We start from the raw sequence: 18,813 nt of genomic DNA on the forward strand, positions 1-18,813 counted from the left end.
ATATGTTCCAATACTAAAGATTGTGTGGAATAGGCCAGATCAGGTATATATATATGGGCAAGAAATCGCTGTCTAGGCATGTAGCGCCTGCACCAGCAAGGGGACCAATGAGAACGCAGGCAAAAGCATGAACATATATGCTATTTTTTATTCCATTGGGGGCAGTGCAGTATTTTTGCATGCTTCTGTGTCTAGGTGCAGGAGCCACGCAAGCCATGCGACCAGGTAGCATTCTTTTTCCCTATAGCGTAGACTACCAACCTAGGGTCCGAAGTTAAACTACCATTTTGGGTGTGATTTTTTAAAAGGGTTCCACTATGTTTACAGGGCCTAAAATAGGCTGTCCTACAAGTTTCACACCTAATTTAGCCATTCGGCCCCTGAAACCCAACATTGAAATTCCCAGAAAAAAAAATACCAAGTTTCGGCCGAAATTTCAGTTTCAACCAAAACCTCGAACCTGGTTAGTGGCTGTCATGGTGCCTGACACCACCATTGAATCCCTTACAAACTTATGAATGTAAAAAAATAGCACGTCTTTCCACTAAAATGGGTTGGAATGCCTAGATGCCTAATCTATGCAAAATGGGTGCTCTATTCAGCAGCACGATGTTTGTATTGCTCTCTCACAACCACGTTTTCACAGTTTCGACTGCTCCCATTTTGTTTGTCGCTACTAAGAGAATCATCTATGCTTTCTTTTCCTCTGGCTACTAAGATGTTTCAGTTCGCTAGGCTGTCTCTTGCCTGCCTATAGATTCAGCAGCAGTTCGAAAACTGGCTGTGACAGTGTGATGTGTGACAGCAGTTTTCTTCTTCTTTTTCTGCTAGAATTCTGCATCAGGCCTATATTCTCCTCACAGGAGAGTCCCAAACCATTTTAGTCTTGACCCAACATAAAGTAAAAAAGGATTAACTAATTTTGGGATAGATCTCCCCATGTGCTGTATATACAGGTTATTTGCATGGGCATTATTTTACTGCCGCATGGCAGTTCAGCTGGTAGAAAACTTTGTAGACCTATTTTCCATGTGAGCCTATAGTAAAGCGTCAAGCTGCAACCTAATTGATGCTTTGTGAAAAAGTCAACGAGACAAGGTGATCCCACTATCTAATATAGTGCATCATTTATCATCCATTAAGATCCATACTTGAAACTAAACATTGGTCCCATCAGATGATGCATCCCAAATTTCCTATCCCCTACACCCCCCCCCCCCCTCCCCAAAATAAAAAAACACAAAAAAACAAAAACCAACAAAAGGAAGTGCAAATAAATAGGATGTATACCATGCAGAACAAAGTAAAATGCCCTATCCTAACATAGTATCCATGAAAAAACATCAACCTTCTGGAAGCATAAATCAGATGTAGCACAGTTTATTCCCATTGCACATTGAAATACAAAGCCAGTAAAAGCTCAAAACCCAAGAAAACTGAAAAGTGAATTCTTTTAAACGAACAAACTAACCTTTTAATGTCACCCACTTAAAGTTCAGAAGCAAGTTGATAGAATAAAGAATTGGTATCAGCTAGGCCATTACAACCAATGCTCACCAATCTGCAAATTGGAGGCAACCACATACAAAATGGTTTTGTCCAAAAACCAGTTCTACAAAGAGCACAGAGTTTCTGAAGATGTTTACTTCCACATGCAGTGGGAAGACCATGCGATCTACCGACCAATTCTAGTAGGCTATAATCCAGACTACAGCATGTAGTAGGAAGACCTATCATTCAATGTGTGAGTTCCATCCACAACATCTCGATGGTCATTAAATTTAACTGGATGTCCTAACCATCTGGTAGATAAACTTTATGGACCACAGGATATAGTTCTTGACCTTAGGTGTGAGGAACAAGATCAAAGATAAAAATTTTACCAGTAATATATCTTCAGCTGCAGTGACGGTAAGCGCTGCCTCAATTGCTCTTCTCCCCAGCATACCACCTCATTTAACCCAAAGAATTTGTAGACTCCAGTTACAGTAGAAAGAGTCCAACCTTACGCTTCACTTACAAACATCCAACTAAGGAGGAGGTAGCAGCAGTATCCCACCATTGATAATCTAGATACTAAATCCATTGCAAAAAAGATTAAGCAACAGAATTCCTTTGGCAAGAAACACATTTCACCCATGTAGAAAAGCAGTGCTTAGCTAAGTGCTCTGGCAAATCCACCTACACAACATGGCAGCACAAAAATTAGGGAAACTGCGACACATACACCAGAAGTATATCCTATATGCCGTCTATAAGGAAAATTAGTCTAAGGGTTAAATTTGAAAACAAATATATGAAGAATATAAAAACTTATAAATGATGTAAAGAATCAAAGTATCAAAATACAGGCACACCATAATAATTTTTCTTCTATACAGTATTCGATAGTTTTTAAAGCATGTAGAAAGAAACTGTATAGTTTCCCAGTAAGTCTCAACACTACAATGCACATGCACTCTCTCAACATAGTCAATAGATGTAGTTTGGATACCCATGCTTTCACTGGTTTCTCCTTTAATGTTCCCTTTTGTTTGACACTGTTTTCAAAGAATTTTCTACATTTCCCAATTTTTCGGCTTCTTCTGAACTCTACTTTTCCTCTGCATTACTGTGTGATTTCAGGCATAATTGAACCATCAGCCACATGAATCATCCACAACAAAATGAAAGAAGGTTATTTCCTCTAAATTTCAACCAATAGAAATTCTATATTAATTTGGAGGGTTTCAAGGAAACCCTCTTTCTTTTCTAATGGATGGAAAAAGAGAGAAAAATTTAAATGAAACGACGTTTCAACAATATTACAATGCAGTTGTCCCACCCGGAGTTAACAATACATCGAATCCTTCACGAAATCTTCTCTTGAAGTTGAAATAATGCAAACCAGTCTTAGGCCAGAATAGTTAAGCAGAAACTAGTTCACAGTAGGATATTACAACACCCAGATTAAAGAGAAACTTCAAAACAGAACACAAAAATCTCCGAAAGGACCCAAGCTCCAATCAATTAATCCTACTCCATTAGCAGATTCAGCCAGCAACGTTTGAGCTAAATCTAATAACAGAATAATGAGTGTCAGAGGAGTCCGTGTGCTACAAGGACTTCAGGTATAAGATCTAGAACTCTAAACTCAATCAAAAAGTTAAGAAACTAATAACAGAATCCCAGGGAACTGAATAACTTGATACTGTATGAAATCTGAGCACAATCAAGCATGGTTAAACAATTCGGCAAAATCTCGCTGAAATTTTGGAAATTCTGGCAATTTTGAAGTGGCTGAGTCGAAATACCATAAGAGTCAGAGAATCGGCACTGTTTCGGTTGAAATTTCGGTGTTTCTCCGAAATTTCAACCCTATATCGTATTGTTCAGCAATACGGTTCAACAATACCCTGTTTCGAATGTGCTAGGTCAAAATTTCGACCAAAAATGAGCTATTTCACCCCTTTTCTCTGCGGGAAGAAGGAAAACCCACATTTCGGCCTGATTTTTACCACCTCACCTCTACACACTGCTGGAATGTGGTGCTAGGGGTTGCCACCTCACTCCAACGACATTGTTTGCTGTATGCTGGAGAAGATTTGGCCACATTCAACAGTTTAAGGTAAGCCGCATTGGAGTCTCCAAGCTCAAGCCATTTAATGCGGGCTTTCAGAGAACAATAGAAGTAAGCCATATTGGAGTCTCCAAGCTCAAGCCATTTAATGCGGGATTTCTGGCAGAGAAAAGTCTCTTCTTGGGAGCAGAGAGAGGATAGCTCAGATGAGAGCCTTTTCTCTTCCTCAGCAAGCAGAGGGTTGAGCATGTCCAGCTGGAGCTGGGATTGGACAAGGGAAAGACTGGAACGGCAAGAGGAAAGCTAGCAGGAAATATTACCAAAGATGGAGGTATTCCATACTTTGAGAGCAGCTTTGTTATTACAAAGCTTTTTTGCAAAAGCAAGGAGAGGGAGAGAGAAGCAATGAACAGGCTTGGACCAAGCCTCATGAGCGGTGGGGAGGAAGAGGGAATGGGAAGTCTACATGTCAAAGAATTTGAAAGGCTTTGGGCCAAAGGAGGAGTAGGGTTGGATGAGAAAGTGACAAGGGCTAAGATCAGACATACTAGGGAGGAGGAAGGCATGAGAGTTGGGGAAAAGGGAAAGCCAAGCATCATTAATGAGAAACGATCATTTTACAAGCAATTCTATCTGGCCCCACTCTCCTATTGTGCCAAGTAAAGGGAGAACCCGACCATCTCAGATCATTGATCCCAAGATCGTCAATATAATCATTAAAGGCATTGACCGAGGGAAGATCAAGAGGGCGACCACCAATTTTTTCAGATCCGAAACAAACAACATTGAAGTCACCTCCTACACCCCAAGGAAGGGTGCCAACTGAGGACTGAAGGAGAGACAGGTCATTCCATAAAGGAAGACGATCAGCAGCTCGGTTGAGGGCATAAACAACCGAAAGGAAGAGAGATGACGAGGGGTTGAGGAGAGAACAATGCAGGTTCAGAATTTGGGAAGAGGAGGAGGACGAGATATGAATTTTTGCGGGGTCCCAAAGGATCCAAATATGACCATTAGGGGAGTGGTCATAGTTGGAAAGGAAGGACCAAAAGGGGGCAATGGAGGAGACAATGCAGGGGGCATTATCTTGGAGGACTTTAGGTTCAAGAAGAGCACAGAAGGAAGCATTGTTGGATTTGACGTGGGCTGCATTTGTCAAACAGTTGGGGGGAAATTTACGTCAGCACCATCAGTGCATGAGTGGGCCAAATCCGCCACGTAACTGTCTGTGTCATTAGGCAATAGGATGGCCTAAGGGGATCCACTTTGTACTCATATATCACCACCAAGTATGTTATTGTCTGGACTTGGGTGTCTACGAGTCTATGTTGCATGTACTTTTGTACCATTTCATAATTAATCAATATTAAGTTTCTTCATTAATGGTGCATAATTTACTTGTTTTACTTGTCTTTTCTGTCTTCTAATACTAAAACAAGCCTTCTCTATCTTCTAATACTAAAACAATGTGTAGAATAGGCGAAATCTTACATAAGGTATATACAATAGGGTTTGGTGTATGCTGCCAAGCATGGGTGCAAATCCAAACACCACTTTGTGTTACTTTTCTTGAAATATAAAGGTCTACATATGTTTATATAGGCTAACAAAGGTTTTCCTGAAGTATCAAAGCATAATATGGCCGTTTGCCCCTCCTCCTCCCCGAAATGGCTAATCGAAACTCACCTGCAAAAAATGCACTGTTGTGGAGAAATTTTGGCCATTTTGACCGAGATTTCAGATTTCAATCAAGCCAAAATGAGACCAAAACCCGAGTTTTCAAACATTTCAATCAAGTAGTCTCTTATATCAACTTGCAAACAACAATAGAATTGAATTGAATGAAGAAACAGAGGTGCTGCGGGGTATGGAAGTTGATAGAATCTGCTTGTGATCTAGAAAGATAGATAGGAATCCACCAAAGCCCCACTTGTACCCACCAAGCACACTACTGAATTCCCAACAGAACAGTCTCTCAAAATCTGACTCCTAACATGGCTAGAAATAGCCTAAACCAACTAGTAATCAAAACTAGCTACTTAATTGATCAATAAAAGACTTAAAAAAACACATATTCTGACTGCAACTAAACTAACTACTAATGTAAATCCCATATCCTAGCTCCATTCTTTATTCTAGGTAAAGTGGCTCTTTACAATGAAAATCCCTTGGACCAAAGGCCCAACATGTATAGAACCTAACCCAAGGTATATTTCTACTAAATAAGCCCACTCTTGTGACATATCTGCATTAATTCCCCCTGTTCAAAAAACTTGTCCTTGAGTTTAGAACTAATGAAAAATCAGAACTACCGCAGATAGAATTGTTTGGAGGACAAGGACCCATGTAGCCGACCCCTCGTAGGGGGATGTTCCTGGGATCTGCTTTGACTACTGCTTAGACTTTTTCCTTTAGTATTTTTTTTATTATTTTTTATTTTTTATTATTATTATTTTTTTTTACTGCTTTTATGTCTATTACTGTCATGGCCTCTTCGGATCCATGTAGCCGACCCCATTTAGTTGGGATAAGGTTATGGTTGTTGAAAAATCAGAACCACATAAACAACTTTCAACCTAAAACAAAGTTTTGGCCTCTCTCGAACAATAAGAATTAAATCAGCAACTCTCAAATCCTTCTTGATCAATTTGTGATTCTTCAATTTCTTGGTATTGATCCTCTTCCTTGGATCCCACAATCATTACCCCATCCCTGTCTTTGCTGGCCTCTTTGATTTCTTCGACTTCATTTTCAATGGTAGGTTCTAACATTTGAAGTGAAGTAAAACATTATGCCTTGCAAAGAATCAGATTGTCACCTTGATCCATTGATTCCTCTCCAATTGCTATCTTCTTTTCACATTCACAATCCACATCATATGTGCATTGATTCCACTGTTACAAGCTCAATCAAAGAAATTAGGTCATCTATCACAGCCTCATTTTCTTTGACAATTTCTTTCCCTTCTTCATGTGGTACTCGTTGTCTTCCTGCTTTTTGTTAGCCTAAAGAGCCTTCCTTCTTGCCTTCTCAGTTGATATGTTGATGGGATTGAATTTGATAAGACTTTCCCATGAACTTGAAGATGCACTGATGTTTTCTTCCTCCAACCAACACGTCATTGTCATATGTTCGGCCTAATAGTACATATATCAACTTCATACGGATTGAATGACACCATACCTCTTCCTCATATGCTTGGACTCCAGTGAAATGCGCATGTAGAAAATAAAATGTCGCCATCAATCTTCTCCTTTAGTTTCAGCCAACAAAATTCTGCTCACCACATTAACTCAATAGGCTTTTTCCTCCTCCTTATCAACATCAAACTCTCGCTCTTCATCTGGAGGATGGTCATCAAATTCTTAAGTTGTATCACCGTCTTCTTCAATGGTATTGACAGCCGCATTTGTCTTCATCATTATAGGACAAAACATTGCAGTATACCCCACCTAGTAGTAGCATTCAGTGTCGCTGCTACTGTTCCCAGGTGCTTTGCCATTGGCTCTGATACCAATTACCAAATAATGCAGAGTCTCGAGGACAGAATTGCTAAAGCAGAAACTAGTTCACAGCAGGATCTTAGAACAACCAAATTCAAGAGATACTTTATAACAGAATACAAAAATCTCAGAATGGACATCGATTACCCAATTCTATTAGCAGATTCAGCCTGCAAAGTTTGGGCAAAATTCAATAACAGAATAATAAGTTCTTCAGGTAGCAGATCTAGAACTCTAAAATCGATCAGAAAGTTCAGAAACTAATAACAGAATCTAAGAGAGTTGAATAACAGAAACTACAGTATGAAATCTAAAGATAGGTAGGACAGATAATTATGATAGGATGTATATATACCCTCAAAATCTAACTCCTAACATGACTAAAAATAGCCTAAACCAACTAGTAATGAAACTACCCACTTAATTGGCCAATAAAAGGCTTGAAACAACTCATAGGGATTTGAGCCCCTTGATCTCTTGGGAAGCAGTGGATAAGTTATTTCGATATCATCAAATTGCTGATATTAACATGGTAATAGAGAGAATCAAGTTTTGAATGGGAAGCAGTGTATAAGTTATCCAATAACACTCCAGCTGGTCAGCTATACAGGGATGTGTCCCTTGGTCTCTTCAAGGCGATGGAACAGGCAAATAATTACATAGCAGCTGCCACCAGAGGACTTAGTTTGTTGAATGTAGAATTTTTTCTTTAAGTAATCTAGGTCCCAAGACCATCAGCTGTAGGGGAATGTAATAAGAAAATGAAATGCTACTTTGTTTGGGATTTTTCAGGTCCCCGGGGGGAAGGCAACTCAAAAGGGCAGCATTTTTGGCACTAAAAGTTAGGATATCTTTTCTAATTAAAAGGGTTCCAGATGAGCTATAATTGAAGATGATTATTCAGCCAATGTGATTAGACGGATGCATAACCCAACTGAGGAATTTTGGCACTATATTGCTTTCAGCAGAACCATATTTTTTAGAACCAGACCAGCGGTAAACCAAAAAGACTCTGGTAGTCTGGTGTACAGTTTCTGAGGAGAAAACCAGGCAAAACCGGAACCACTAAGTAGAGTGGTTTTTCAAGTTCGATCGCTGCTTCATGTTGAAACTCACAGGTTCAGTTCCAATGGAAGCCTGGAAGTGAAAATGAAGCGGCCGACGAATTGGCCCAGCAAAGTATAGTCCATCACAGGATTTGTTATGGGAAAGAAGTTCATTGTAACAGTTGAGAGATTATACAGTTGTAACTGTTCTGTGTTGGAAAATGATACTCTTCCTAACAGTTGAGAGATTATACAATTGTAACTATTCTGTTTTGGTCCCTCTGGTTGAGGACTTAATGTTGTTGTTGCTGTACACCATTACTTGTTCCACTATTTACTTTTATCAATTGACAAGAACAGTGAGGAAGCTCCAATATTTTGCATCCATTGAGAGGGGGAAAGGGATAAAGAACCTCCAATACTCAATATTCTGCTGCCCAAAGAGAGGGAAAGATCCTCTGTCAAAACCACCACCACCACAACAACAACAAATCAACCTTATCCCAGTTAGTCATCCCTTCTTTGGTCAGCCCCATCCAATCTGCTTTTATCTCTGGCAGGAGCATTGCGGACAACATCATCCTCTGCTCTGAAATCGTGCATGGTTTTGACCAAAAATCCCACTCGCCCGCTTCCCTCATGAAGATCGACCTTCACAAAGCTTTTGATTCCCTCCGATGGGACTTCATCTGCGATGTGCTCTCCCAGATGGGCTATCCCCTGGCTTTCATCAGATGGATTTATGCCTGCATCTCCTCCCCCTCATTCTCTGTCATCGTCAATGGATCCCCAGCTGGCTTCTTCCACTCTCAAGTTGGAATTCGCCAAGGCTGCCCCCTCTCTCCTCTCCTCTTCTCTCTAGCCCTAGAAGTCCTTTCGAGGAGCATCCAAGCCAAAACTAACCTTCACCTTATCTCCCCTATTCCCATATGCAAGCATCTCAATCTTTCCCATCTGGCCTTTATGGACGATCTTATGATCTTCTCCAAAGCCTCTCCCTCTTCTATCTCTGCCATCATGTCTTCCCTTCACCTTTTCGAGAGTCTCTCCGGTCTCAGAATCAACCTTCTTAAATCCAAGCTCTTTCTCTCTGGTGTCTCTGATTCTGATAGAGACACCCTCCTTCGCTTGACGGGCTTCTCCCTGGCCTCCCTCCCAGTGAAATACCTAGGCCTCCCTCTCATCCCCACTAGGCTTTCCAGCCACCACTACACCCCCATGCTCGACAATATCCGCAAGCGTCTCCAACTCTGGAAAGACAAACTTCTCCCCTACGCTGGTAGGCTTGAATGCATCAGATTGATTCTTCAATCTTCTTATATTTATTGATGTGGAATCTTTGGTGTTCCCAAATCCACCATTAAAGCCATTGAGAACCTCTTCTGTGCTTCCTCTGGAAAGGGAAGGAAACCTCCAAATTCCTCCCCCTAGTCAGCTGGAAATTCATCTACCTTCCCAAATCTGAAGGAGGCATCGGCATCCATTGTATCTGAGATGCCAATACTGCGGGTATTCTGAAGCTTATTAGGAAAATCTCCTCTAAGCATGACTCCATCTGGGTTCATTAGGTTTACTCCCATCTCCTCAAAAATGACTCAATTTGGACTGTCCCCACCCATTCGGATTCCTCCTGGGTCTGGCGCAAGATCCTCCATCTCCCCCCGTTGGCTCTTAGAGCCACTTCCTCTTCTATTGTTGATGGATCCTCCATCTCCCTCTGCCTTGACCCCTGGCATCCCAATGGTGTCCTTTACAATTTCTTTGGAGCGAAATCAATTTACTACTCTGGAATCCCTAAGTCTGCCCCCCTCTCCTCCATTATCTCTCATGGTTTCTGGTCCCCCCTCCCCCCTTCCCCCCATCCTCTCCCAGATCTGGCACTCCCTTCCCCCCCCCTCCCCCCTACCCCCTCCCCTCCCCTCCCCTCCCCCTTCTCATGCAGACAAGTTTATTTGGCTCCCCTCCCCCAATGGCCTTTTTAGCTTTAAATCTGCCTAGAACTTTGTTAGGACCCATGCCCCTACTGTCCTCTGGCACAAGCTAGTCTGGTTCAAAGGTCACACCCCTTGCCATAGCTTCTTGGCCTGGAGAACCCTCAACCTTTGCCTTCCCACCCAAGCCTTCCTCCTTCACCGTAGAATCCTTGGTTCCCCTTCTTGCATCTTTTGCTGGAGCGGTTCCGAAGACATTGACCACCTCTTCTTTGCCTGCCCCTTTTCCTCTCCCATATGGAAAAAAGCCCTATCATTTATTTGGCCTCGCAACAGGAGACCCCTCCCCTTTGAGAGAGAGTGGTTCTGGCTGGTCATGACTTATCCTGGCTGTTCTATCTGTGACACTGTTGGCAAGCTTGTGTTTGGCGCTGCTCTTAACCACATTTGGATGGAGATGAACCTTAGGAGATGGACCTCCAATTCCTGATCTTTTGACTTGATTTGGAAAGCCATCTCTTCAGATGTTTCCTCAAAGCTTAGTTTACTTCCCCAAAAGCCCTTTTGTGACACCCCAAGGAACAGGCATATTGTTGATTCCTGGGTTTAGACAATACTCTTTTACGGCCCCAGTCCCCCTCTTAATTTTGTCTCGGGCTTGTATTGTTCTCCACCCCCTCTCTCTCTCCTTTGTATATTCCCCCTCCCCCCCCCCCCCTTTTCACTCGCTTTGATAATAGATTTTTTATTCACCAAAAAAACCTTATCCCAACTAAATGGGGTTGGCTACAGGGATCCTTGCCCTTCAATCAACTGTATTCAAGGTCATACTTGATACAAGGCCAAAGTTATGCTTGTCTTTCTGCACCACTTCTCCTAGGGTCTAGGGTCATTTTAGGTCTGCCCCTGGATCTTTTAGTTCCTTCGCTCAGAATCGAATTACTCCTCTGTACTGGAGCATCCAAAGGTCTCCGTTGAACATGGCCATGCCATCCAAAATGATTTTTTCATAGTTTCTCATGTATCGGAGCTACTCCCAAATCATGTCTAATACGATCACTCTTTACTTTATCCTTCCTAGTTTTGCCACACATCCCTCTCAACATCCTCATCTCTGCTACACTGAGTTTATCTAAATGATGCCTCATAACTGCCCAACATTCCGTATCATACATCATAACCGGTTGTATGACTGTCATATAAAATTTTTCTGCAAGTTTTAAAGGTATGAGTCAACCACACAACACTCCAAACGTCTCCACTTCATCCATCCTATTTTAATTCTCTGTGAAACATCATCCTCTATATCACCTTCTTTAGTTATGATTGAGCCCAAAGATCCACCCCCACAAAAAACAAAAAAAAAATCCATGAGTTTCTCCCCTCTCCACTGAAAAAACCTAAAACGATTTCTGTTAAAAAAAGGGAGGGAGGAGAAAACAGACATAAAGAGTTGCCTGATACAAAATGAGACAATAAAATGATGATTTTTGCTTTATTCTAACCAACAATATGATACACCAATAAGATTGATGCCATATCAACTACATCCATTCGAACCAAGATAAAGTAAAAAATTTGGATTGGAATCTTCTAGGCTGAATATTCTGACCATATAATGATACCACAAAAGATGAGTTTATAAACATTGTGGGTCAATAATGTAGTTCTAGGTTGAAGATAATCAGACTAGAATACAAACCAGGATCTGTACTTCAAAGGGAGATTCAGCTACGGCTAAACCAATGGAAAGTCAAATTTAGGGTTAGTGTTTAGTGAGGTTTAGGACTTGATGATAGGGTTAGGGTTAGATGACGTATGGGAGTCTTCCACCGAAGGTCTCGTTAACACATAACAAGTCTAAGACTGCTGGACAGAATCGGAAGCAAGTTATGGAGTCTAGAGTTAGGGTTTTGAAAGAGGAAAGAGTGGAGTAATTAGGGTTTGGCTGGGCAGCATGTAACCAGCCTTGGATCAAGTTTTCCAAGTGGGCTGAAGAGCACTCAGTCAAGAATTGGTAGTGTTTTGTTAGTTGGGTTATGTTGTGCAGGTTATGGGTGTTCTAGAGGAGAAGAAGAGAGTTGTTAGGGGTGGGCTTTTGACTCAAACTTACTTGTTTAATGAAGAATAATCTTAAACAAATCAGTCTCTCCAACCTGCTGTCTTTGTTTGAATGGCATTGAATCTATAGAGCACCTATTTTTTGACTGCCAGTTCTCTTCCGCTATTTGGTATGGAGTTCTTCGCAAATGTTGGCCTAGAAGAAGAAGAACTATCCCTTTTCAAAGAGAATGAGTGTGGATCGACATGACCTTCAGGGGCAATTCCCTTTGTGACAGAATTGGAAAGCTTGCTTTTGGAGCTACTATTTCTCATATTTGGATGGAGTGCAACAGTAGAAGATGGACTTCCAACTCTAGATCCTACAGGTAGATTTGATACTCCATCTCCTTTGAAGTTAGCACTAAATCCCAACCCCCCCCTCTTCCTCTTCTTCTTGGGTTTCTTCCCCTAGGAACAGGCATATTATTGCCACCTAGGGCCTCCCCTCTTCTATGTTATCCCCCCATTAGTTGGGCCTGTATGCCCTCTGTTTTGTTGGTTGTTTTTTCTCCTCTCCCCCCCCCCCTTCCCGTATTCTGGGGTTCCCTTGTATTTTATCTCTTTGGTAATGAATTTTAATTCACTCAAAAATAATAGTCTTGAACAGCTTTGTTGATGTAGAACAGTCCTTGAAACCAATGCTTGAACCAGAACTTGAATGTAGAACAGTGAATTGAAGAAGATAAATCTAATCTCGAACCACCCAGGCTTCCCACGCAAGGTGTCAATCAGATCAAACACCGATTCCATCAGCCTTGATCAAACACAAGACAATTCTCCTTGGAGAAGACAAGCTGCAACAGCAGCTTAAGAGTTGAATTTTCAAAATTGTGAGGTAAAGAGGTGTTCTTTATTTAAAGGGCCTAAGGCCAATTCCTATTCAGCCTAGGAGTGGGAAACCACACACACCCCCCGGCCGACTCTATTACAACAGCATCTCCTCCCTCAAAACCATGGAGAGGAGTGGGACACGTACATTGTCACATGACCACTAAAACAAATAAAAGAAATTTACTTAATTCACTTAAATTGAACCACTGGTTCAAACCAGCTTTACAGTGGTTCAATTTAAAACACAATAACATGAAAATAAAACTAAGTATAGAAAACTACTAAAGACTAAACTACTACTTAGAGTGCTTGGACTTCTTCTTCTTACAGATATAAGTCTTCAGAACTCCATCAGTCAAGTAAAAGGGTTACAATCAAACAATAATCTCACATGATCAGAAAACCGAATTGTATAATCAGATATTCAACCCCTATTAAATTAAAAACTTTCATAATGTACTGCTATTATAATAAGTTTTATGGCCTTAGCAAAGATCTAGATATGTTTCATCAACCTCCGGAGGAATCATTGACGCTAAAGTTGCAGATCATTAGGACTTCTACACATTTCTTGAGCAAATCCACTATCTTAAGTTCACCACTGCATCCAAGTGTGTCCATTGATAAAGATCTTAGAAATGGCTTACAAATATGGCGGTAGATCCCTCAGTACTGATACTTTAATCCTTGGCTTGGTTTACTGTTGAGTATCTATCTAAGGAGTGTATATATTTCTTTTTCTTTTTCTTTTCTTTTTTTTTTTTTTTTTTTTGGGGGGGGGAGGGGGGAGGTTTTGGTTGGGCGTCTGTGTCCAGGCCAACACACAGAAATAACCATGTTGATGTGCATTACGTCGTAATGAAAAATAGTACATATATTAATTACTAATAGGCATGTTCTGACATGACAAAATAGAGAATGTAACTGCATTGCTTTCAAAACACTGACAACCTCGATAAGTGGACATATTAGAGACGGAGGTTACAATTCAACAGCCTAAACTTAACTTAGATAACATTTGGCCCCACACTCATGTTAACCTTAAATTCAGCCAATCTTTCAATTGATTTTTCTTTCAAGTTGCAAAGTGTAATAAATATAGAAGATACTATTATTCTAATTAAAAAACAAAAATTAACTCCTTTAACATTGTGTCATCACTAAAGCAATGACTAATCCAAATGGCACACAGCAGAACCATTGTGAACCAATCAAAAAGGCAAACAGTAGCTAGCATCAGCTGCAACTTTAGATAGCTTCTCTTCTCATATACTTTTTTCTTTTTTTTTTTAATTTTCCAGAGGCCTGGAGCAAATTCTGCCAGTTATTTATAATGAATTTACCTTAACATCATTATCCTCTCAACTGACAAGCATATGGTGAGTTATCAAATACATGATCATTACAGAAACTTGTTATCATAAAGAGAAACTGTAGCACCAAAATATACCCCCCGAGTCAAAGAGAAAATCCCAAGAAGGTATTCTAGCAGAATCTCATGAAAAAGGGCAAATTGTATACAAGTTGCATATTAGATAGTAAGTTAAGGGTAGGAATACATACAGTATTCCATGAAGAAGAGAAATCATCAGTAGAGAGCAACCAATTTCCAGTTCTAGATTGCAAATCCTGCCGTCCACCTGTTAAATCAAAATCTACCAGTTCGTTGTCATTGTCTACATCAAGACAATAATCCCTTTTCCTCTTTTTCTGTCTTGTTGTTGCTTTCTTTTTTCTCCTAACTCTAATTGAACCACCACATTCCAAATCAGATCCACTTTCCTCCAAGAATGCCTCGGGAGAAAGCAAGTCATAACTATCAGACTTGCGGAAAACTATTCCGTTTTCCATAAAGAGTGCTTCCCATGATTCAGGATTCTTACATTCCTCCAATAATCTATAGTGCAGAACCCAAGCCTGAAGCCCCAGCCATTTTAGCACTTCTGCCTTCTTCATCCTCAAGAATTCTTTCATGAGTGAGGCCCAAAGATTGATGATGGTCGAGGTTGCACAGATCTGGAAAACAAGATCCTTGATTTTTCCTTTTTGTTCCTCCTCCTCATCTTGAATAAGCCGTATAAGCGCACGGCCTTGATTGATAGCCGCATTTAATAAGAGTAAGTCCTCAATAGGTACACAACCATTGCACCTAGATAATATAATTTCTAGCCAATAGGATGGGTGACCGAACTCCTTGGAATCCATTCTAGGGGAAAACATTTCACCAATTAAGCCCAAGAAAGCACAAAGATCCCGCTCTTCTAGAACAATGAGAAGATGGTGACAGAGAACAGAGAATGACTCCTCTTTCAAGAACTCGTTTATCAGTTGCCATACTTCTGCAGAATCCTCCTTATACATCAAATCAACAAAATAATCCACAAAAAAATTAGTATCTATGTGCAGAATCTCACCATCTTCTAATGATTCTGCGAGCTCATCTGAAGACCAAAACTCTGGCACATTTTCAAGGAAATTCTCCACTGTTCGCTGAATATCCAAATCAAGAAAGTAATGAGGCTTTGTGGCAACCATTGCAGGTGACTGACCATGTTTTCCCTTCCACTCAAGCTCCTCCCAACAGATGTCCCGATTCACAAAAGCAAACTGGGATAGCGCCCGAGAACCCTTTCTGTGTCCAATTTTACCACTGTGGGAAAAATTATCGAACCAAAGCAATATACGTCGTGGATTTCCTGTATTATGACAATTATCAACAGAATTTTTTAGACTCCATCTAACCGCATTTAAGACATAACAAAATGGGAAAATTGAAGAAGAGATTCCAGAGAAGTACAAATTTTGTATGAATGATGGAAACTGTCAAGCTCTAACATTATACAAGATTAGAAGATACATATGATGCACGTGTATGGTAGTAGGACCCAAGACCTATTTGCTTAAAACTGGCCTGACATCCAAGCATTGTTCGAAATTTGAGTCAAAATGACCGAAATTTTGTAAAATATTTCAGTTTCGAGCTGGCTCGAAACAAACACTATGCGCATCAGGAAGATAACAAAGTTCTGACCGAAATTTTGGCCAAAATGCCGAAATGACTGAAACATATCAGTTGTTTCGGCAAAATATTATAATAGCATTATATAATGTATATATATACGAAATCAAAATGTCGAATTTTAATTTGAAATTTTGACTCTTACCTGCGTTTCGAACAAAACCTCTGTGGAGGCTGAGAAAACTGAATTTTTAGCCGAAAAGCTTCAGTCCTTCGTTGTATCAAGGTATTGTGGAGTATTACAAAGTATCTACATCGATCATTTGCTGGCTTTCAGTGAATTAGTGCAAGATTCGAATTTAATGGCAGCCCCTTTTCCCCAAAATTAATTTGTGCAAAAAATAGGGTAAATATGTATCCAAACACGTTTTTTTGTCCAGAAATTTGTCCCAGTAATAGAAATACAAAAAAAAAGTCATTTCTGGAATAGAAGCATGGCCCAGAAACAGAAGTGTTATCATGCAGGCCCTTAATTGCCACTTGAAGAGAGTCCACAGGAAGCCAAGATCACCCTCTATTCGGGGAAAATTTTAGCCCAAAAGCAGTTCAACATGTCAAGGGTTTAAAGAAAGCGGTAGTGGGTGCTTTAGTGTCACCTAGGACGTAGTTTGTTAATCATAGCACTCTTTTGTGCAATTATGTTTTGTTCCTTGCTTATATCTATCCTTTTCATCTTCATCTTAGTATATTTTCTGCAGTTTCTAATCCTAAATAAAGCAACCAAAAAAAATTTTTGGAAAGTCAATATTTTTTACAATGCTTTTCCTGCTGATAGTTCAAGGGGAAAGTCCAACAGAAGAGGGGGTAGGTTTTAGTTGGGATGTGAAACTATACCTGGTCAATCCAGAGAGTCCCCTATTCATCTGAAAGCAAAATCATCTATTCATAATTCCACATCTCAAATCAAAGACCACCATACTCAATGACGCAAAGGTACGACTACAATTACCATTCTCTAACCCAGCAAGCTACCTCAATCAAGTAAAAACAGTACTGTACATGAAGAAACTGCAGACTACATAATTAAAGAGGTCATGAGATGCAAATGAAGTTCAAATATTTTAGCAAGAGAATTCAATGAATGAAGTTTAAAGATTACCTTTAAAGAATTTCTCCACCATGTAACTTTTCTTGGCTATAATTTTCCCAGTTTTTTGTGGCCTCTTTTCAAAGATCAGCTTCAAGAGTTGTGCCGCAAGAGCCCGCTTTGGCTGCTTAGAACTCAATAAGTTAACAAATACATTGCACTGCTGATTGGGAGTGATTGAACTTATACATGATATGGTGTTGCAAAGCCATAAACGAGCCTCAGAGCGGCCACTAGATGCAATCAATGTCCAGATAATGGATTCTAATTTCTTCAAAAGAGATAATCTCTGTTTAGCAACATCACTAACTCCATTATCATTGCACAGTGGTTCGGATAGGAATAACTGAACCATCGTAAATCCAGTCGCTTATTTTTCCACCCCAACTCCTAAACCCTGCCAAACGGCACAAGGAAAAGATGCATACGAACTCCACACGGAAACCCCTTTCACCGCCCAATCTTCTTTATAGCTAAAATAAATTAATTCACTGTCATTAACAACCTAATTGGAACATACCGACAAACCCAGAAAGCAAAACTGAAAGATTAAATAACAACATAGGACAAACAATCTGAAAGGATCAAGAAAATCACATCACACGGGGAAAAAATTGAGTAATAACTTTAAAAACACACTGAGTCTAGAGAAAAGAAACCACTGCTTTACAAAAAGCAAATTAATATATAGTAGTAGCTAAGCGCTAAATCAACAAAATCATTAATCCATTTGTTTATCCAATTTGAAGCGACCTGAAACAGTCACTATGTAGAGACCCAATCATAAAGAAAACACTTTCAGAAGAAGAAGAAAGCATGTCATGTGTCAGATATGGCTTTCCAAAACCATAACAAACATCACAGAACAGAGACGAACGAGAGAGAGAGAGAGAGAGAGAGAGAGCAAGACAAATAGAGAGAGAGAGAGAGAGAGACGGAGCTGCAGAGACTGCGAGAGAGAGCGATGGAGAGAGCGAGACAGAGACTGAGAGACTGAGAGAGACTGAGAGAAGGAGAGCACGAGATAGAGAGTGAGGAAGAGAGAGCGAGAGAGAGATGAGAGTACCTTGAGGATCGAATGATTGTTGCAGGTTTCCTTCTCTTCCCCTTCTAACCGCAGCGGCGTATGAAGCTCCTAATCCCTCAAATGTTGGAAAGCCAACCTAATCATGGGTTTTCACATTTTTCCCTCGATAAAGTCGTTCTCGTTCTTTACAGACCGTGTACGATCTGTAAAGAACGAAATTCGTTCTTTTTTAAGCCAGTTTGTTCTTTCAGACCAGAAAAATGACTCGTTTTCCTGAACATGAAATGGCCTTGTTTTTGTTCTTTTAGAATGAAAAACCGCTGAAAAACGTTACCAAACGTGCTCCAAGTGGAATTGACTTTTCTGATCCCATGCTTTTTGAGAACAAGACCATCGCTTGGGAAAACATTTCAGGAATTTAATTCTAGAATAGACTTGGAACAGCATTAGCATTTGGAATGTAATTAAGGGTTTGTATCGCATTGTTTCTGTGTTTTTTTAGTGTTTCTGAGTCTGATTCAGTTTTATGAGTTTTTGTATTTTTTAGTGTTTATGGGTCCTGAAATATTGTCTGGTAACGTTGAAAACTTGTATGGATCACACTTAAAGTCCGTTTGGTAACACTTCTGTTCCAAAACAGGTGTTTTGTGTCTTTATCATTTTTTTCTATTTCTATGCTAGAAACATGTTTCTAGGCTCTAAAATGG

At 40.2% G+C, this 18,813-nt stretch overlaps 1 protein-coding gene across 1 annotated transcript; it reads right to left on the reverse strand.

Moving 5' to 3' along the window:
• Positions 1-1,432: 1,432 nt before the first annotated feature.
• On the reverse strand, positions 1,433-17,591 carry LOC122656488. The gene is made up of 3 exons (XM_043851029.1): positions 17,092-17,591; positions 14,537-15,669; positions 1,433-2,181 (listed from the first exon to the last, which is right to left on the reverse strand). Exons 1-3 carry the CDS (start codon positions 17,432-17,434, stop codon positions 2,098-2,100), a joined length of 1,560 nt encoding a protein of 519 aa, XP_043706964.1. The 5' UTR covers positions 17,435-17,591; the 3' UTR covers positions 1,433-2,097.
• Between the last annotated feature and the right edge of the window lie 1,222 nt (positions 17,592-18,813).

The sequence above is a fragment of the Telopea speciosissima genome, chromosome 3 (genome assembly GCF_018873765.1).
Source record: "Telopea speciosissima isolate NSW1024214 ecotype Mountain lineage chromosome 3, Tspe_v1, whole genome shotgun sequence".
NCBI lineage: Eukaryota > Viridiplantae > Streptophyta > Magnoliopsida > Proteales > Proteaceae > Telopea > Telopea speciosissima.